Source organism: Doryrhamphus excisus, chromosome 15 (assembly GCF_030265055.1).
Source record: "Doryrhamphus excisus isolate RoL2022-K1 chromosome 15, RoL_Dexc_1.0, whole genome shotgun sequence".
Taxonomy (NCBI): domain Eukaryota; kingdom Metazoa; phylum Chordata; class Actinopteri; order Syngnathiformes; family Syngnathidae; genus Doryrhamphus; species Doryrhamphus excisus.
Window position 1 is genome coordinate 11,380,176 of NC_080480.1, and position 21,551 is coordinate 11,401,726.

Below are 21,551 nucleotides of genomic sequence, written 5' to 3' on the forward strand. Positions count from 1 at the left end.
CGCCACATCAGCGCAATTAGTGGGCGTTCCTGCTGTGTCTTTGCCCGCATCCGCCCTCCTTGCGCACTTTCATGTCGGCGCAGAAACACTTTGCATAAGGATGCATTGGGAAGCATTGCTGGACATTTCATCAGGTACACCTCAGTGAACAAACCTTTGACCCAAATCTCTTTTAGAGTCGTGTCAATGAGTACGGTTAGGATGAGGCTAGGAATGAGGGGTTGGTTTCAGCTAAAATGAAAGTAAAGTTATACAAAACTGTGGTGAGACCAGCCATGTTGTTTGGTCTAGAGACAGTGCCACTGAGGAAAAGACAGGAAGCAGAAATGGAGGTAGCAGAGATGAGGATGCTGAGGTTCTCATTGGGAGTGACCAGGATGGATAGGATCAGGAAGGAGTACATCAGAGGGACATTACATGTTAGAGGCCTTGGAGATAAAGTCAGAAAGGCCAGACTCACTCAATCCCAGCCATTTTTCAAAATTCAACCCCTTCAGTGCCAGCAATTTTACACAATTTTGACTGATTTTTCAAGGCTGTATAGACATGGAACCTAGCAAGAGAGATTAGACTTGCATCTTTCATTAGAAAAAAAGTTTGTTTCTACCCTTTTCCATTCTGTAGTGGAATAGCATTCGAACATAGGTAAGTTCCAGGAAAATATCAGTTTCCAACAAAAAAAAAATTGTGAACAGATATATTTCAAGCAACAAGGATGCTGAGGTTCTCATTGGGAGTGACCAGGATGGATAGGATCAGGAAGGAGTACATCAGAGGGACATTACATGTCAGAGGCCTTGGAGATAAAGTCAGAGAGGCCAGACTCAGACAATCCCAGACATTTTTCAAAATTCAAACTCTTCAGTGCCAGCAAATTTACACAATTTTGACTGATTTTTCAAGGTTGTGGTCTGTGGCTGTATAGACATGGAACCTAGCAAAAGAGAGATTAGACTTGCATCTTTCATTAGAAAAAAAGTTTGTTTCTACCTTTTTCCATTCTGTAGTGGAATAGCATTAGAACATTGGTAAGTTTCAGGAAAATATCAGTTTCCAACAAAAATAACTTTTTGTGAACAGAAGTCAGAGAGGCCAGACTGAGATGGTTGGGACATGTCCAGAGGAGAGATAGTGAATATATTGGTAGAAGGATGCTGCGTTTAGAGCTGCCAGGTAGGAGGCGTAGAGGAAGACCAAAGAGGAGGTTCATGGATGTAGTGAAGGAGGACATGAGGGTAGTTGGTGTGAGAGAGACACATGCAGAAGACAGGGTTGGATGGAGGAGATTGATTTGCTGTGGCGACCCCTGAAGGAAAAAGCCCAAAGAGGAAAAAGAAGAAGCAGGAATGGGGGGTTGGATTATAGTGATGAAAATGTTGCCTCTTTCTTCCATCTCCCAAGTGGCTCCTCGCATTTTTTTAACCTTCATTTATTACCAAATTTTGGGTCTTTACTAACATAAAACATACATGTTTTTTCTCCGGGTACTCCGGTTTCCTCCCACATTCCAAAAACATGCTAGGTTAATTGGCGACTCCAAATTGTCCATAGGTATGAATGTGAGTGTGAATGGTTGTTTGTCTATATGTGCCCTGTGATTGGCTGGCCACCAGTCCAGGGTGTACCCCGCCTCTTGTGCAATGACAGCTGGGATAGGCTCCAGCATACCTGTGACCCTAGTAAGGATAAGCGCCATAGAAGGATGGATGGATTGACACATACATGGTATCAAATGCTTACTCAATGAACAGCTACAAAAATATTATAAGATAAAGTTAGAAAAATACAAAAAACATGTAAATTTGTAACGATTTACAATCTAACAACACAACATCCATCCATTTTCTGTACCGCTTATCCTCACAAGGGTCGAGGGCATGCTGGAGCCTATCCCAGCTGTTTTCGTGCGAGAGGCGTGGTACACCCTGGACTGGTCACCAGCCAATCACAGGGCACATATAGACAAACAACCATTCACACTCACATTCATACCTATGGACAATTTGGAGTCACCAATTAACCTAGCATGTTTTTGGAATGTGGGAGGAAACCGGAGTACCCGGAGAAAACCCACACATGCACGGGGAGAACATGCAAACTCCACACAGAGATGGCCGAGGGTGGAATTGAACTTTAGTCTCCTAGCTGTGAGGCCTGCGTGCTAACCACTCGGTCACCGTATAGCCCACAAATTAAAATATGCAAAACAAAAAAAAAGTGCTTTCATTTTCAAGTCCCCAAATACCAGCAAACCCACCAAGACGAGTTGCTAAAGACGAGGGGGAAAAAAACTAATCGGCTCCCAACAACGTGAGTCGGCTTCTGAGCTGATTCGTTCGGGACTGACACATCACAAGTATGGATTAGACTTTGGTTTAATTAGGGCTAAAGTTGGTGTAGGGATTAGGCTAGGGTTAAATTTAGAGTTCGATATGATGTTAGTTGAAGGTCAGCGTTAATACATAAGGTTAGATTTTAGCGTTAAGGTTGGAGTTATAAATACTAGCAGAACTATACCATAATTACTACAGCATGTGTATTACTCTGCCTAAGTGTACATTACTTTACTTCAACTCAATTTCTCCTCTGTACAGGATTTGTAAAGATACCCCAGTGGACTACCGGGACCTCACAAGCGAGATAAACGCCGTCCTAAGCGCCACCTAATCCTATAAAAAAAAAACGGCGATGATGAACAGACACGCGCCCTGAGGTGGAGCTCTGGGCGGGGAGAGAAGACTAAGAGACAAGATGCTCCTCAAGGACTCTGGAAAGTGTTCTGGACTGGACCCCCCAGGAAGGAGCAGTTGCGTGCATTTGGGAGGCGGCGGAGCATCGTTGGGCTGTTTGAAATGCAGAGTGAGGAGTGTGTGCTTGCTATCATATTCCCACACCTGGCTGACAGCGATTGGACAGGCGCATCCATCTGTCCACCTTGTCTGCAGGCCAAGAGATGTGTGTGTGTGTGTGTGTGTGTGTGTGTGTGTGAGATTCACGAGTGTCCCTCTACAGCCACGCTGTGCATCATTAATACAAGATGTCATGCACTGGATGTGAAACTAAACTGGAACACGAAGACGTGTACATTAACATCACCGCGCCATCAATGTCAAACTTCTTATAAATAGTGAACAAAAAAAATATGACAAAAAAAAAGTGTACAAATACAATGTACAATAGACACCACCATCTTTACATCACAAGAATCTCACCATATCTCTTCTGTACAGTGTTAAAAAAAAAAAAAAAGGCCATGGTGTATAATGACTGTCCAGTTGAGAGAATCATACCACATGTTTATCTCCAATGTAGCCTCTCACCGCGCCGCTCTGCGTGACGACACCCCGCACAAGGTGTCCGCTCACGTAACGGTCCAGGTGACATATTTACAAGCGTAAAAAGAAGAGAACAAAAAAAAACGCCTCATTCTTTTCTGCCACTCATTATTTAATGGTGTATATAAGTATTTGATGATGCTGTTTAAATGTAAGATGTGATGTACTAATAATAATTGTGTATAGTATTTCCTAGAGATGTTTATTTTATATAAAATGGAATATGTTATTGCTTATAAAATATTAAAAGAATCCATCGATCCTCTTTTGGGAAATATCACCCGTTTTAAGTTATGAGCATGCTATTATTTTTATTTTTATTTTTTGCTTTAATTTATTTTCATGGACTCCAAATGACACAGCATCACTTTGTTTGACATGTTTTTTGTACCGACGATGTTTGGAAAAAAATATATATACCAGCACCTTCCAATGATGCTTTAGACTGCTCTTTATTTTTAGTTATTTGTTTTTTTCACAACAGTTCAAAACATTGGGGAGCCAGTTTAAATGTAACTATGCCATCATTTAAAAAGCCATTAAATAATTATGGCTGCAAAACAGTAATATAAGCTGCCGTTCGATGGTGCACAATGTGCAATACATATTTCATAACATTTTCTGTAACCAAGACAAAAGATTCTAACTATTAAGTACGCCCAAAATGATTTTTTTTCCATATAATTTTGGTTCAAATGTAATGTTTTCACATTTTGCAGCAATTCTTGACATCAGAGTCGAGAGTAGGTGCGACCCACAAACCAATACTGACCTTACAGCAAGCTTGTCATGCAGAGGAATGAACGGGGGGGGGGGGGGGGGGGTGCCACAAGACGGCAGCAACTACAATCACTGGGCCAATACAAAATGACAGCACAACATTCATTCATTCATTTTCTACCGCTTATCCTCACGAGGGTCGCGGGGGTGCTGGAGCCTATCCCAGCTATCTTCGGGCGAGAGGCGGGGTACACCCTGGACTGGTTGCCAGCCAATCACAGGGCACATATAGACAAACAACCATTCACACTCACATTCATACCTATGGACAATTTGGAGTCGCCAATTAACCTAGCATGTTTTTGGAATGTGGGAGGAAACCGGAGTACCCGAAGAAAACCCACGCATGCACGGGGAGAACATGCAAACTCCACACAGAGATGGCCGAGGGTGGAATTGAACCCTGGTCTCCTAGCTGTGAGGTCTGCGCGCTAACCACTCGACCGACAGCACAACATGTAACAGGTAAATAAACACATAAGGCAACCACTAATTTCAATGGGGAATAATACAATTGGGGTGTCTTGAGATAACTTCTGTTGTGGATTTAATTGAATTAACCAACAATGTTAACTTTTTATTTTTAAAAAAGTACCGCAAAGCATGCTGGGAAGCCTGAAGCATTGCCAGTGATGGGAATGATGGCGGATCCCCTGCATGGCTTCTTGTGACCCAGCCTCACAAAGACGACCTCCAGCAGCCCCTCAGGTACAATACTGTACAGATATTATACTGTATGTCTTTAAATCATTTTTAAAAAGCCATGAAATCATTAAATAAATTAGTTAGAAATATATCATTTATCATTTAATTACAATTACTTAATGCAGTGTTTGCCATACATATACTGTGTTTTTATTTGCGACGTTACACATCGCTCCTCCCCTACGCCATCTAAATGCACACGCCGTTTTGTTTGTGAAATTGCCAAAAACAACAAAAATAATCAACAGAAAAAAAGTGAATTTGTAGTTCTAAACAGAATTGTTTTGCTTTTCATGTTTCTCACTCACTTCTTGCAAATGCATCTTTGTCATCCATCCGTGTTCTTGTACCGCTTATCCTCATGAGGGTCGTGGGGGTGCTGGAGCCTATCCCAGCTGTCTTCGGACGAGAGGCAGGGTACACCCCGGACTGGTCGCCAGCCAATCACAGGGCACATATAGACAAACAACCATTCACACTCACATTCATACCTATAGGCAATTTGGAGTCGCCAATTAACCTAGCATGTTTTTGGAATGTGGGAGGAGAAAACCCATGCACGTACAGGGAGAACCCAAGCAGGGAATCGAACCAGAGTCTCCCAGCTGTGTGTCCTACACGCTAACCACAACATTAAAACAATAAATATATATAATTTTGGCATAAAAACTATATTTTGAAAGGACTAATTTATTCTATTAAATTAATCAACAGTAATTTTCTCCTAGTACGCAATCATGAAACCCCAAAATCTTCTTTAAAAAGTGTTTTTAATATTTACATGAAGGAACATGTAGATGAAAGTATGTTAGGACCCACACACAACGGTTTCAAAACATACTAATAGCTCCTGCAACAAAAACACAGAAAATGCCTAAATAATATTTTACACACATTTTACACACTTCTAAGACAAATGGTGGTGAAGACACCAAACAGCCACGACCAAGAGAAGCTGAGCGTTCTGTTGTGTAATATTTGACATGTTAGCCTGCAGAGTTGCTACGACTGACACAGCTGACAGCTGATAATAGCAACATTTGCAAAAGGTCAGCGAAATGTCACCTTGACGACTTTGACGCCATTTCTAAACATGCGAACATCTCGGAAGCCGTTTGAATAACGAAAAAAAAACATTTGTCCTTCTCACGTATGTAAAAATACTGCTGAATCAAAATTCATACAGATTATAAATACATAATAATATGTACAGATCAGTAAAACTATGAAAGTAACCTCATAAAGCCGTATTATATATATATCTCATTGAAATTAGCCTCATCGGCCTAGTGCAGATTGACCAAATGCGGTCACCCCCCCTCCCCCTCAAAAAATAAAAAATCACTCTCTCACATACTCTGTCATTCAGCTGTACATCCACAGAGGGTATGTGATGGCGCCTCTCTGTGGTCAACTGCAGCACTGCAATGGATTCATACTAAAAAGAGAAAACTACTTCCTAGATGGTACGACCTGAATAAGTGCCTTCTCTGTGTGGGGGGGGGGGGCTGTTGCCAAGAGAGAAATACAAGTCAGTGTGGTCAGTTTGATATGAGAACCTGCCATCCAAGTGTACTTGTCCCTCGGTCTCTTAGCTGTTGGTGACGGTGGTCCCGCTGCCGAGCTTGATGATCATTTGCTGGCAGTCGTGGAGGGTCCTCTTGTCTCCAAGTTTCTCCAGAGTGCGGGCGGCGTCGGCCAGCATGCCCACCCGCTGGCCGGGGGCCGAGAGGAAGGACGGGGGAAGGTAGCGGCACGCCAGCATCACCGCCTCCGCCTGCTCACGCTGGCCCGGGCGCATTTCGCTTTCCTCTGCGGTCAGAGAAGGACGTTATTTGTAAAAATTAACAATTTGGCTAATAATATTCATCAACAATATCGAAAAATTTACTGAAAAAAATTAGCTGCAGAGCTAAAAAAGTATTGCGTAATAAGCAATAACTCAACACCACACACCTGTCTTTGCTCCGGGTGTCGCCCTGCGTCGCAATGAGCGGTCCAGGAGCTGATGTGTGCGCGTGGGACTGGCCCCCGCCATCAGCCTGGCTGTGGCTTCGTGGAGGAACAACTGCAAGAGAGAGGGATGAGAAAAGAGGAGGGATGAAAGTGATGACTCATATGAAAACATTCGGCTTTGCAGCCGAGCAGCAGGGCTAAACACTCTGCTAAGCTGCGTGTATGTGTGTGTATATGTGTGTGTGTGTGTGGGTGTGTAACCTGGCTGCTAAACTTACAAAGAAAAACTTGAGGCTACGGAGGACAAAGTCGACACACCATGAAGGTTAACATGTCAGCCATTGCCCCGAACTGCTACTTTTGATTTGAGAAGCAGAAAAACGCTACTATAAATAGCGCAGCAGTCACAGCTTCAGATACCCACCTCCTCCACATGCACTGAAAATATGGAATCATGCATGTTCCTTCCTTCTTCATGAAGTAGTGTTTCCTTAATGCAGCTCACTAACAAAACAAAAAATGCAAAAAGAATAAAGAGCTTCTACATACTCTTCGCATGGCCGGCCTAAAGCTCTGAGCCAGCTTGCGTAGTGAGCTGAGATCTTGCTGAAAGCCCTGAAGCTCCGGCGCCGAGGCCTGTTGGACTCCCACGGGACCTGTGCCAGGGCCCGCTGATCCAAATCCAGCGGCATTGAGCCCCTGCTGCTGAAGACGCCACACGTTGGTCCTCATCACCAACAGCAGGTCACACAGCAGCAATTGGACAACCTTGGAGATAAATGTGTAGTGGTTAAACATTGAAACAAACAAAAAAAAAAAAACCCAAAACGTATAGATGTGCAGGGCTCGACAATAACGATGTACCGATGGCCCGGGGCAAGTAAAACCAATCAGTGATATTCCCGTCGGGCAAGTGCACTTTGGCATTCCGTACTGCCAAGACTTTTTTTTTAAAGCGGTTCTTGTTGGGTGTTGGTAAAACACGGACTGCGTAATTCCCGTGGTAATTTGCAAACCAATGCTTGCAAATCTTGAAATGGACCAATCAGAATCGTTTATTTAGACCACGGTCCGCGTTTTACCCACACCCGTTCTTGTTCGCTATCAACCAATCAGCTATCGTTTGACTACAAAAACATCTATCATGGCGTCCCTGCCAACATCGTCTAATTCTGAAGGAAAACAGCAAAAAGTGATGAACCAGTGCCTCCTAAACAAGTATTTTATTAGCGGCAGCCAATCAAATGATGGCACAGGTGAGTGAATCACATTGCTGTGACAATTTGAAGTGGTCACAATGAAACACCACCGATTAGATCCAATACCAAGTGCTGATTTTGCACAAGCTACAAAATCTAGCGCTTCCATTTCTCTGTATTTTTCTCACCTTTGCTTCACAAATGAGCATTTTTTTCTGGATTAAAAACACTTTACTAGTACACAAATGTGTCTATTCAATAATGTTTCATTGTGGTGCACAACTTATAAATATCACTGCTTACTACGACTACCATGTGTAAGGTAGTATGGCATGCTATGTTAACATACATCTCCGCAATTTTTCAGACATTCCTCCAAATACAATGTGTCAGTACTATTATCTGATGAATTATCAGCATATATTGATATATGATATCATTATGGCAGTCTTTTCATTTTACATGGGGCAAGTTCGGGCAAGTAATTCTCACCTTAAGGATTCCCCATGGGCAAGTCATTTTTGTTTTTAATGTAGAGCCCTGATGTGGTTCCAAGCATAACTTAAAAGTGTGTGGCTGTTGGAGGCTCAGCTCTGTGTTGCACTGCAGGAACATTGCACTCGCCTGACACACATGCAATGCAACTACAATGCACCACAGCTCAGGCCGTGAAAACACACACAAGACTTGCCTGTGTGACTTTGTATTACAGAGCGTGTGTATTAGTGTGAGTGATGCTGCATTTGTGCAGGCAATTTCCTGTGTTTGCCACCTCATGTACGCACATCTGTCACTGTGTATTTTGCATGCATGCTTGAGCATGTTTTATCTATTTTATTTAAGGCCAGAGTGCCCACAAAGGGGTGATAAGCAGCAACGGCGTTTATGGGAAACAAATGTGCACGCTTGTGTGTGTGTACCTTGTCTAAACTGGAGCTGTGGGAGTGCGGGCCCAGATTGAGGCTATCTCGAAGGAGGGCACTGGCCCTGTCGCTGTGGCTCAGACTTAGCTGGCAGTTCTCCGGCTTGGACAGCAGAGCCCGCACGGCTCGGAACGTGTTGAGACAAGCCGTAGGCAGGAGGCTCCTGACAGAGGTAGAGGATGCAGGTCAGCGTGTATGTGTACGTGCAGTACGTCATCATGCCGAGGGAGACGCCAAGCTTAAGACTCACTCCACGTTCTGCAGCGTGCGCGGCAGGTGCTCCACTGTTGGGTACAGCCTCTCCGCAGCCGTGTCGTCGCCTTGGAGCCAGTTGATGATCACCACGGTGACAGAGGACCACCACTTGGAGTGGGGGTCACAGCCTAGAAGATAAAGGTCCAGGATAAAGATACTTGAATATCGAGAGTAAATACACTCCGTCCAAATTCTTGCTAGTTATTAATAACAGCGAGCTTACACAATAAAAAAAAATAAGAGACTAGAATTAATTCACAAAGTCAAACGCCAGTGCAACAAATGACTCATGTGATTGTTCCTTCTGCCTGTTATTAATGATAACCACCCAACCTTGCATAATAGAAATAAATATTCATTCATTAATTCATTCATTTTCTACCGCAACGAGGGTTGCGGGGGTGCTGGAGCCTATCCCAGCTGTCCTCAGGCAAGAGGCGGGGTACACCCTGGACTGGTCGCCAGCCAGCCAATCACAGGGCACATATAGACAAACAACCATTCACACTCACATTCATACCTATGGACAATTTGGAGTCACTAATTAGCCTAGCATGTTTTTGGAATGTGGGAGGAAACCGGAGTATGCCGAGAAAACCCACGCATGCACAGGGATCTTACATAACATTACCCTAATATTGGATGAAGTCAGCCATGGCATGGTCTGACATGATAGAGTGGAAAAAAGGTCTCCTCCCATTCTGTGTGGAAGTGGTAAGTTGTGGGCTTCTTAAGTTTAGAAGAAATATGAGAGCAACTGGTTAGCTGGCTAGTTAGCAGCTGTCTTGAGTCCCTGCAGCATAATAGTTATGCAATGTGTTGTCTACACGGCCATAATAATGTTAAAAAACTATTTAGAATGTCGTTTTCTATGCTCTTTAGTACAAAAATATTCAATTTATTAACATCGAATCCTTTCTCCCGCTTATCCTCACGAGGATCGCTGGAGCCTATCTCAGCTGTCGATACAACCTGGACTGGTGGCCAGCCAATCACAGAGCACATACAGACAAACAACCATTCACACTCACATTCATACCTATGGACAATTTGGAGTTGCTAATTAGCCTAGCATGTTTTTGGAATGTGGGAGGAAACCAGAGTATGCCGAGAAAACCCATGCATGCAAGGGGAAAACATGCAAACTCCACACAGAGATGGCCGAGGGTGGAATCAAACTCCTAGCTGTGAGGCCTGCGTGCTAACCACTCATCCGCCGTGCAGCAGAAATAAATATAAAAACCCCAAATAATCCACACAGCCAAAGCCTTCTGTGTGCTTTCTTGTGTATAGGAAGGTATACGTGCAAAAGATACATATGTGCTAATTAACGCCATGATTCCTCCCACCGGTTATTTATTAATACTACCACCTTGCGCCATCTGTGTTTGACCTCTGAATCAATCTGTCAGAGCCCTGTGGTAAACTTACAACATGATGAGGACATGATGATACCATTTTGACGAGTATGTTATGAGAGAAAGGTACTTCCTTTCTAATTTACACAGTGCTAACACACACAGAATTCTAACACTGACCCGGTGCCAAGAAAAGCCCGCTATTAAAAATCCCAGCCATGCCTTCGCCATCCCACCCTCCCTCCTCTCTCAAGGTGATCACTGATTTGACAGCACTGAAGATAGATGAAGCAATCCAGTGGATGCCTCCCGTTTGGCGAGCCCCCGCCTTTTTTTTGCTCAGATGAGCGATCAGTAAGTACAAAGCGAATCGGTGGGAGGGTGGAAGTCAGCCCAAAGAAAATCGGGCCACTCAATCTCCGTAATGTGAAAATCAACTTTAGCTTGCTGCTTCTATTAGGAATATGAAGGAAACCGGAAGAGTTGGAGTGAAGATTGAGAGCTGGAAAAGCCACAACAATGTTTTCAGCAATGATAGAATAAAAGCGACTTATAATGATAACAAAAGCATTAAATAAATGTATCATTATTACGTAGACTACACATGTGGGTGCATCAGATACATACCCGTCACAGTCGCCATGTTGGAGCCAATAGCAAAGGATTGGGATGTGGCACCAGCTGCATCAGATGCCCTAATCAGCAGCTGCAGATACTCCAGGGCATCAGCATACTCCCTGAGGGCAAAATACATATTTCATTTTTCAAATATGTATACGCAGCTTATTGAATTTGAAGGTGTTGTTCGATCATTTTTGAAGGCTTGCTGGCAAACAGATAGGATCTAATATACATCCACCCAACCATCCAATCCATTTTCTATGCCGCTTATCCATTAAGGCTGCATGTGGTTAGCACGCAGGCCTCACAGCTAGGAGACCCCAAGTTCAATTCCACCCTTGGCCATCTCTGTGTGGAGTTTGCATGTTCTCCCCGTGCATGTGTGGGTTTTCTCCGGGTACTCCGGTTTCCTCCCACATTCCAAAAACATGCTAGGTTAATTGGCGACTCCAACTTGTCCATAGGTATGAATGTGAGTGTGAATGGTTGTTTGTCTGTATGTGCCCTGTGATTGGCTGGTGACCAGTCCAGGTTGTATCCCGCCTCTGGACCAAAGACAGCTGGGATAGGCTCCAGCACCCCCACGATCCTCGTGAGGGTAAGCAGTAGAAATTGAACGAATGAATGGTTCCAGACTCGGCTACAATACAGGATTCGATGTTAAAAAATTGAATATTTTTGTACTAAAGAGCATAGAAAACGACATTCTAAATACGTTTTTTAACATTATTATGGCTGTGTAGACAACACATTGCACAACTATTATGCTGCAGGGACTCAAGACAGCTGCTAACTAGCAAGCTAACCAGTTGCTCTCATATTTCTTCTAAACTTAAGAAGCCCACAACTTACCACTTCCACACAGAATGGGAGGATACCTTTTTTTCCACTCTATCATGTCAGACCATGCTATGGCTGACTTCATCCAATATTAGGGTAATGTTAAGATCCCCGTGCATGCGTGGGTTTTCTCCGGGTACTCCGATTTCCTCCCACATTCCAAAAACATGCTAGGTTAATTGGCGACTCCAAATTGTCCATAGGTATGAATGTGAGTGTGAATGGTTGTTTGTCTATATGTGCCCTGTGATTGGCTGGCAACCAGTACAGGGTGTACCCCGCCTCTTGCCTGAGGACAGCTGGGATAGGCTCCAGCACCCCCAAGACCCTTGTGAGGATAAGCGGTAGAAAATTAATGAATGAATGATTGGGCCCATTTGGAAAAACAGTGACAGATGGATTAAGATGATATATCTCTGGTAGCATCTAGGCTAGGTGTGTCCAAAGCACGGCCAGGGGGCCTGGTGACTCCAAATTGTCCATAGGTGTGAACGTAAGTGTGAATAGTTGTCTATATGTGCCCTGTGATTTTTCCATGGTGTACCCTGCCACTCGGCCAAAGTCAGCTGTGATAGGCTCCAGCCTATACGCAACCCTAGTGAGGATTAGTGGCATATATATACATATTTCAGCCTTTATACAAAATAAAATGTATGAAAACATCAAAGTGGCCCCCTTGAATTCTTTGATTTTTCAGTATGCAGCCCTCTGTGCAACAGTCCATATAGTCCATTTTGCGAATTCACATTTATAGTGATAATGGCTAACAAAAAGAGATGTGTGTGGATGTTTTATTCACCCCTCGCCATGGCTTGGGCTTTTCTCCCCTTTGGGCTGGGCCACACAATAAAGAGCCTTCTCCAGCAGGTGTTCTCTGAATGCTTGCGTCACCTGAGCCAGAGGGTCCACTATAGGGATACATTAAACAACCATTAACAACAGGAGTCCATTTATCAACACACACACATTACATGGATCCTCTTGTCACCTGTATTGCCTGCCTGGCTGTAGATGCTCTCTTTCGGGATGCTGCGAATGGCCCAATCTCCATCCACGAAGAAGCGGTGGCCGAGAGGGTCACACAACCACTGCATAGCTGGCGGTACGCTGCCACTGGTTGACAGGCACTCCTGGCGTGCACTACTCAGGAAAACCCGCTATATAAAACAAAAGAAAAAAAAAACACCAAAAATGTCATCTTATGGAGCTCATTAAAAATACAGAAACAAAACTACAGAAGGAGGTTTCCTACAGCCGCAGCAGCTTTTGACCCACTGCTAATTAGAGACTGTGATGGTTGTCTTTGTAGACCAGGCACAACAGAGCCGTTAATTGGAACACTTATGGCATGTAGTCACGAAGGAAATGTCCAATTACTTCCTTTTTTCACCACTTTTGACTGGTACTGCAAGTGTAAATATACAAATATTGTTTGTTTAAATTATAAATGAGCACAGTTATTTAATAGGGATGAGACAAAAAAAAAACTCTCAAATCAAAACCAGTTTTTGTTTTCAGTTCGATTCGCGTGTGGACAAAAGGGCAAAACTAGCAGAGAAAAATCTGCCCTTTAAAAGAAAAAATACCCGCTTTCGTGCAGACGTGCCTTTAAAAACTGCAGCTACACAAAATGTGACAAGCATCCACGCAAAATCTTGCTGACATTCGCGTAAGATCAACGAATGAATGCTGACTGAAAGGGCACGTACAGAGGTGAAGTGTAGGATCCTTGGCAGGCTGGCTTTGACTCTGAGCGCTGCCGAGACGTAGACCTCAGCCAGCGAGGCGACAGGCAGACAGGATCCAGCGCACTCTGCCAGGTTCACTGCGCTAAGAGCCATGTGCACGGCTGACAGATGGCTACCGTTCAGCTTACCTGCATGTGACGGTATAAGACAGGAGAATCAATATTGCAATACACCCTTAAATCTACTTAGATGGTGTCACATCAATAGAGCGCCCTGCATGGTGAAACAGACCTGTCATGTGTAGCTGGTGCAGACGGTGGTAGACGAGAGCGGCGTCCCGGCTGCTTTTACAAGCATCCTCCTGCAGGGGGCGATCAGATCGCAGCCCTCCAGCCCTGGCTGCCAGCCAGCGGCCCACCCAGAGGCGCTGGAGGCAGAAGCGGAGGAGGGACCACAGCACGGCACAGGCCAAATCCATTTGGGAGGTTGGTAAGGGACGACCGAGAGCTTTGAGGCAAGTCCAGAGGTTCTGACTGGCCTGGGCAAAATCTCCCTGTGAAGCAAATGAAAAAAAAAAACGGATTAAAGGCCACCAAGAGCATGTCTGGAGGGGAGATTTTTCTGAAACCCTTACACAGAGTGAACCCTCTTCCTGCCTGCTTGGAGGCAAGAGACGAGGAAAACAGACACACATGCACATGGCCATGTATTGAAGCCGGCAAAATTATCAGTCATTATTGTGTAATTCATTTATTAATTATCCTCCCAGGCCTAGAGCCCACAAGTTTTTTTGTCGTGAACGTGAAATCTTGTAACATACTCTTGCCAGGTCCAGGTCTGCCTGCTTGCGGTGCCTCCAGAATAAGACTGATGATCCAGAATGAGGTCTGGTTACAGGCTCTCCGTACACCAAGAGTCGGATCAGAACTCCCGACACCAAGATGCCATTCAGAAGCCACACCAGTATCGTCGGTAGCATCCAATCCATCCAGCCCCACGAGTCAGCTACAAAGAAAGGACATTTTTGTGAACGAAGGTATATTTGATGAAACAGTATGACACGGATGGTATTTTCTAAGATGGCGGCCTCTGCAGTAATTGACAGGTACAAAACAGCATAATATTACTCTATAATACTATAATCTTTCCCATGCAGTGTCACTGTTTATTACTCTCAGGTCATGACATAACAAAACGTGTGATGCAGTTCTCCTGCACATTTGTACCTGCTACGTCCAAGCCCAGGACATTCCTGCCCGCATGGTGGGGTGCGCTAGCAGCACTACTAGCCGAACTGCTGCCGGACGAGCAGAGCAGGGTAGCCAAGGGGTTGAGGGAAAGGAAGAGGAAAGTGAAGGCACACAGCGCCATGCGGGAGCGGTCCAACATGCCGCCGGCGCCGCTGCCTGACGATGACGACTGGTCCAACGTGCCCAAGTTTGGCTGGTGGAACACAAGGTCAGGTGGAAAGTGATTAAAATTTTACACAGTAAAAGTACTCTCGTGTATACCCTGCCAGTGTGATTTATCGATAAATCCTGAGGGGGAGATTTAGATTAAAATCTTCAATTCTGTATAATAAGAGAAGCACTTGTGCAAGACCGCAGGTTAGCACACGCTCTTAAATAATAAAAGCTACGAGTATATAATATATAACGCTATATATAGAAAGCTAAACGCATCACAAAGGAACTTAATACTAAAAGCTATACCTAATAAATACACAAACATGTACCAACAAAAACATTTTAACGTTTTTCCATAACACATTTCATCTGAGCAAATATTTAATTGGACAGGAAGCGGCATAGAAAATGAATGGATGAATGGTACAGCTATGCTGCCTCTGTCCACCAAAGCATCTGAAACCATTGCAATGAATGAATGCGTTGCTCAGATGCAATGCAATATAAGGGAAAACTTAACACCCCCACCCCCCCCCCCCCCCCGCCCTCCCTCCATTCTAAAATCGTACTTGTTCATGTTTGTATATTTTTCAGGTATATCTTTCAGTGTTAAGTCGCTGTGTGATGAGTTTAGTGTTCTTTGTAAGATGACGCTGTTATATTGTGATACTGCAACATATAATGACCTCCTGCAATTTCCAATGGGTTGACAAGCTGATTGATGGTGATTGGCTCCTGCCAAAGAAAGAGCTACCGTTTCCTCACAGACTGGTGAGGGGCACAGTATTTTTGTAGTAGTTCTGAAGTAAAGAAGATGTCATAAGATTAGAGTTTAGAAATAGATTAGGTGCAGGGTTCAAAAAAGTAGTCGTACAGTAGTGTGTGCAGACGACATGTATATATTTTTGCACACGACATACACTGGAGCAGGGCAAAATTTGTTATAGTTTCTGTGGGTTTTTTGCTGTGCATGGCTGCTGCTCCATTATTGCCTAGGCTGCTTATGAATTCATGCAAATGTCTCGAGTGAGAGAGAAAAGCTGGCAGAGATCATTTTGGGTTGAGCATTTAAGAACAAAAAAATTCCATGTTAAAAACAAATTGTAGTGGAAAACACTGCAACATATTTAGTTGTGTGTCTGTCAGATATATAATAATAATAATCATCATATAATAATAATAATACATTTGCCGAAATGTGAGATCCCTTACCTTAGTATCTTCCCCCATTGGACTGTCGGGTTCGGAGTCACTTCCACAATGTGAGAAGGAAGTGGGAGAGCCCACGTCAGATGCCGGTGGGGTAGGCAGCTCCGCCTTCACATCAGCTGGTCCATCCACCTCCATGGCGACGAGGTCCTTGAGAGACTCTGCAGAAAAGATGAGGGAGAATGCAAAGTTCAAGAGTCAATCAGCACGTTATCAAATGCTCAAATGGTCCCTTGATGGAGATGTTATTAGAAGAGCTTTCACTTGACACTCATCATGAAAAGGTCATCTTCTGTAAATTGCAGTGAAGCTCAAAATGAAGGAAATGGGGCGGAGAGGAGCACGTACTGTTGTTCTGGACAGCCATTTTAAGCGCCATGTTCTCTCGTTTGAGCTTCTGGTTGGTTTGTTGCATGTAACGGATGTAGTCGATGGCTTTCCTCAGCACTGCAGACTTATTGAGCTGGGGCACAGACGAAAAAAAGCAGCCATTAATCTTCTGTATTAGGTTGTTTACAGGCATTATTGTTGAATAATACTATAGAAAGACAGCGCCTGATGGTGGTGACTGATGTCAGGTTTAAACGCTGAATAGAGCACTGCGAAACACGCTACAATGTCACATCGCGGTTCGAACATTTTTCCTCACTATACTGCAGTTTTTCAAAAATGTATGAATTTGTAAATGATCGTTGTTTTATGGTTTACTATGGCCAATTATGATCGACGTTACATTGATGAGACATTACATTACCTTCACACCCAGCTATGGCGTGAAAACAGGTTCTCCTCCCATTCGGTGTGGAAGTGGTACATTTTTTTACTTCTTATTTTGTCCTTCTTTCCCACTCCATTTGAAACACTTTAAGTTTAGAAGAAATAAATTAGAGACCAGCTAGTTGAATTAAAAGCAGCAGCCGTCTCTTGTGTCCCTAGTTTGCAAAAATTCACTTCTAGTGGTCAGGTCTGGAACCAATTGAGGGAGCTGCCGGAAATTGTGAGGTACAGTTCATTGAGGAAAGCTTAAAATTCTGGAGCAGATTATGATCTCATCACTTGGAAACTGGGCTACATGGCAGTTTTTCAACATGATAACAAACCCAAATGCACACCAGGGGTCAAATATATGTTTTGCCTACCACATATGTTAAGCTACAAGATAACCCACCTTGGCCTCAGTGCCCGCCACCAAGTCTTTGAGCTCATTGATTTTATCGTTGATTGACGAGCGGTAGCGCTTCTCGATGGCATTGTGAGCCGTGCGCTTCTCTCCCTTCGCTGGGAGGACGTTGTTCTTGCCGTTGTTGATGATGCGGTTAATGGGCAGCTTCTCGGGATCCACCACGACCGGCACGGTTGTTAAAAAGGTGCCCCCGCCGACAAAAGCCTGAAAAAAATATATATATCAAAGATGTTCAAAGATGCACAAAAGGGTTAATTAACGCGACCATGAGATGCTTTACCTGCAGTGATGTGCTCTGAACTGGCGTAGTAGTGGCCAGGGAGGTGGAGGTCAACAGCAGAGATTCAGCTTTGATAAACTGTGGTTGCAGTAACACCTGAGAAAAATTGCTGTTATTCCTCAGGTATATATCTATTTAAGTGTATTTCCATCCTCTTATGCACTTACAGGTACTTGCTGTACATGAGGCGTGAGGGTCTGAGCCGGTGGGCTTCCCGACGTTGCCAACAAAGGAGAGGCGGCAGTCAGCCCTTGCAGCTGAGTCTGAATGGCCACCGGCTGAACATGAGGAGGTGAAGAGGACAAGGCGGCAACAGGTTGGCTCACTTTGCCCGGGCTGGTCGCTGGTGAGGAAGTGAGGAAGGTATCAGATGTTAAGAAGTTAATGGTTAAAGGTTTGTAGACCACTAGGTGAACCGCTATCTAATTATGAGGAAGCAAATTCAGTCACCTTTGTCTTATCAGTGTTACTAGGGCAGGGCAACAGTAGGTCAGGGCAGTACTTTCAACTTTTTATTTCTGTCCATCAGTTGAAATCAGTGCTTTTTTTTGTTTGTTTCTTTCAGCTTTTTACTGATTGCACTACTGCTTAATAAAATGTCCACCCAAGTTGCTATCAGAACAGATTCAGTTACATCTCCATGCAAGAGAAATTGAGCCAAGTCTGATGAATGTATGTCTGATTTACATTTAAAATGTTTTAATCCATTTGATGTTGTTGGGAATGTACAAAAAAATGAAACAAAATATATGTACTGTATATGTATTTTATAGTTTTACTACACGCGAGTAGGGAATGGGCTGCAAATGACAACTGTACAGTTACTGGATTAAAACAAAAATAATCACATAGTACATGATTGTACATACCAATGTAGTTGTTGTGTACTCTGTTCAGAGTCTGGGTCTGAAGTTGCGTCTGTGGTGGGTTTGGAGGCTGAGCCTGAGCCTGAGGTTGCGGCTGAGGTACCGGGGAGGTGAAAGGTTTGGCGCTTGTAGCGCTAAACGCAGGGTTTGGTAGAGGTGTTCCATGAGATGAAGCTCCTTGGAGAGCTGCAGACTGAGCCAGAATGGGTTGAGAAGGTTCCACTTTAGGCTGTCTGAGACTCTGAGCTTGCGGGGGGGATGCCACCTGCTGTTGCTGTTGTTGCCGTGGGATGGAGCTGGACACCTGAGCCAGGGGGGACTGTTGAAAAGTAATGTGCTGGAAGGCTTTATCCGGGGAGGATGAGCTGCGGGTGATAGGAGGACCAAGGAGTGCATCCAGATGGGGGCTGCTGCTTAAGATGGACGACGAAGAGGATGGACGTGTGGTTGTGGTGGGAAGGGTGGTGGACGACGTGACAGACTGTGGAATAGAGGAAAGGTCCAGACTGGTGGCAGGTGCGGTGTATGGAGGGTTATCAAAGAGTTCAAATTCCACTTCCTGGTTGTTAAGAAGCTGGAGCATATCTGGAAAAAAAAAACAATGAGGAACCAATTACCTAATGGAAGCAATTAAGATAGCAAGACTAAAACAAGATTTGCATACTGAAATTTAATTATGGAACAGCAAAAAATAGCCCTAATTAAAATCAGAATTGGCTTTATTGGCCTAGTATACTCCCACAAACAAGGAAATTGACTGGTTAAAATAGCTCTCACTGTACATATACACAAACAAGAAGTAAATAAAGAATGAAAAAGTAAGATTAAGATAGTAGGATAATAATATACAAAACGGATAATAATATAATGACTAATAACAAAATGATAATTCAAGTAAATAAGTATGTGATTAATAGAGCGTGACATTACCAGAATTTGTAAAAAGAAAAGCAAAACAAAACAGAATAACGGTATTTACATTTTTATAACAAATGTATTTTATTTTTTTTTTACAAATACAGATATTAGTATTATTATTTGTGTGAATAATTGTGCATCGTTGCGGTTTGTAAAGCAATGTTTTGGATGAGGTGATCGCTCCTGACCAATCAGAGCGCGTCTGGCAGAAAACTGGAAAGGGAGGGCAACCTCACCGGAAGGGGTTACTTTCGGTCAAATGTGTGACCAGCAAAAACACCAGTCATGTCTACAAGCTACTGCAACTTTTATTACTTTAAACTTGTATGCAACCGTAACAAGAGGCATCGATCAATAACAAAGACTTTGAATGTTTAAATAATAATTTAGGGTGTACACGATTTTTTAAATAGCGGTAATCGAACGTTTTTAAAACAACACATCCATACATGTTGACGCAGTTAGCTATACATTAACATTAGACATATGACAAATGAGTAGCTTTTGTGGGCATATACTGGAAGTTCAAGCTATCCCGGTTAAATGAGGCATCGTGAACCCAGAGAGGAGGAATGAACGACAGTAACCTCCGTCGGGGTGGCTAGCTCGCTAGCTGTGGGCGGGTCGATCACGTTAGCCTCGCTTGTTGAACAGTATTATGGTTTATCCGTTCTTTAAATCCACTCCGGTTGCTTATATCGTACAATTTACACGTTCCATGTAAGCATGTACACATTTTTAACTATTACAAGCACTATAAAACGCCTTAAAATTATATTTGTAATTGGAAAACAACGTACCTAGCTAAACGAGACAACGGTGCACCGGTGACAAATTAAGATAAAGTAAACGCTGCATGTTACAAAGGATTACAATTTCACTCTGTGATATGCAAAATGTATTTAAAAAACTATTATACTGAATTAGCAGTGATCGCCGGTATGACAGCAGTGTGCATGCTTAGTAAGCCTGCCCAAATTTAGCTTGTTAAATATTTTCTTACCATCAATGTCGTTTAGAAGGGCCGTGTCAATATCATTAGGATCATTGAGCGACAGCGTTGGATCCAGATTATCCAAAGAAGAATCGTCAAATGACAGGTTGTTCATCGCTTAGCTGTTGTGTCTGGTTGTCCTATGCAGAAAGCTATTTTTTTAAAAAAATCTTCCAATCTTCAGATTCTCAGGTGACTACATTTGACAAAGCATTCCCAAAACAGGCTTCTGAGAACTTTTAGTGTCGATCTGTCAGCTAACTCCCGTCTGCTACCCCCATGACTGTTCAGGAAAACTTGTCAAGCTAAACACTGAAGAGCCCATTCAGTACTAACATGCTTACGATGCTTGCCAAGCGCACCCGCCCGCTTGATAATGACGGACAGGTCTCCCAGCCAATCACAGAGCTCGCAAAGAAATGACTTTTGCGTTCAGCCACTCTCGCCTTGTTATGATTGTCGCGTGAGAGAATATTACATTTAATACTATACAGGAATGTGATATAGTGTCACAAATAGTTTAAATGTGGGTTACATAATCTGTATTGATAACCCAAATGTTTCGGCTGAACGATTTCGTGCCAAATTGTTAAAACTACAGTTTACAGAGGGACGCGCGGTTATGTCGTGGGCTTGTCCCCTAAGAGCCAATAGGAAGCGAGTGTGGAAATGGAAATAAAAGTCAAGCTTGTTCGAATCGCAGAGGCGGCTCCTCCTGTAGAACCAGTAAAACCGACCAATAGGAAGCGAGAAAGCGGAGTGGGGTGATATAACGTCACAAATGTGAGTCTGGGATTACATCATGTGTTTCTCTGCAATGAAATACCCTACATTGTCACACATTAAGAAAGTGAAATTAAAATTTAATTGCGTTTATTTAAAAAAAATACTACTGTTAAGTGTAACATTAAGCATATGATGCATTTTTCCGGATGCATCACAGTGGTTGGATAATGTAAACAACAGAAGATAAGGCCGTTGAGTAAATATAACCTATATTGTGGCGCATATACACAAAAGCGCAGCTCTATTGAG

General features: G+C 43.5%; 2 protein-coding genes across 4 annotated transcripts in view; one reads left to right on the forward strand and one right to left on the reverse strand.

Annotated features, from left to right (window-relative positions):
• The window catches only part of LOC131103077 (retinoic acid-induced protein 1), a 66,265-nt gene extending 62,123 nt beyond the window's left edge, over window positions 1-4,142 (forward strand). For all 3 annotated transcript variants that reach the window (XM_058048985.1, XM_058048986.1, XM_058048984.1), the window contains one exon: window positions 2,595-4,142. In XM_058048985.1, the coding sequence (XP_057904968.1) occupies window positions 2,595-2,603 (9 nt within the window). In that variant the 3' untranslated portion in view covers window positions 2,604-4,142. The remainder of the gene's footprint in view (window positions 1-2,594) is intronic.
• Window positions 3,769-20,862, reverse strand: srebf1 (sterol regulatory element binding transcription factor 1). The gene is made up of 19 exons (XM_058048994.1): window positions 20,526-20,862; window positions 18,608-19,189; window positions 17,906-18,081; window positions 17,739-17,834; window positions 17,444-17,662; window positions 16,624-16,738; window positions 16,279-16,436; window positions 14,887-15,103; window positions 14,481-14,665; window positions 13,952-14,213; window positions 13,682-13,848; window positions 12,961-13,129; window positions 12,772-12,880; window positions 11,139-11,248; window positions 9,149-9,281; window positions 8,896-9,061; window positions 7,326-7,544; window positions 6,777-6,888; window positions 3,769-6,632 (listed from the first exon to the last, which is right to left on the reverse strand). Exons 1-19 carry the CDS (start codon window positions 20,629-20,631, stop codon window positions 6,412-6,414), a joined length of 3,522 nt encoding a protein of 1,173 aa, XP_057904977.1. The 5' UTR covers window positions 20,632-20,862; the 3' UTR covers window positions 3,769-6,411.
• Window positions 20,863-21,551: the final 689 nt, after the last annotated feature.

Bases quoted from the DNA above. Each gene is read 5' to 3' on its own strand.
- srebf1 (XM_058048994.1), bottom strand. From the start codon at position 20,631: ATGAACAACCTGTCATTTGACGATTCTTCTTTGGATAATCTGGATCCA. The intron at 11,249-12,771 runs GTGAATAAAACA...TTTTGCCCTCAG, and splicing joins AGCCCAAGCCATGGCGAGGG to GGAGTATGCTGATGCCCTGG. The intron at 9,062-9,148 runs GTGAGTCTTAAG...TACCTCTGTCAG, and splicing joins CGCACGCTGCAGAACGTGGA to GAGCCTCCTGCCTACGGCTT.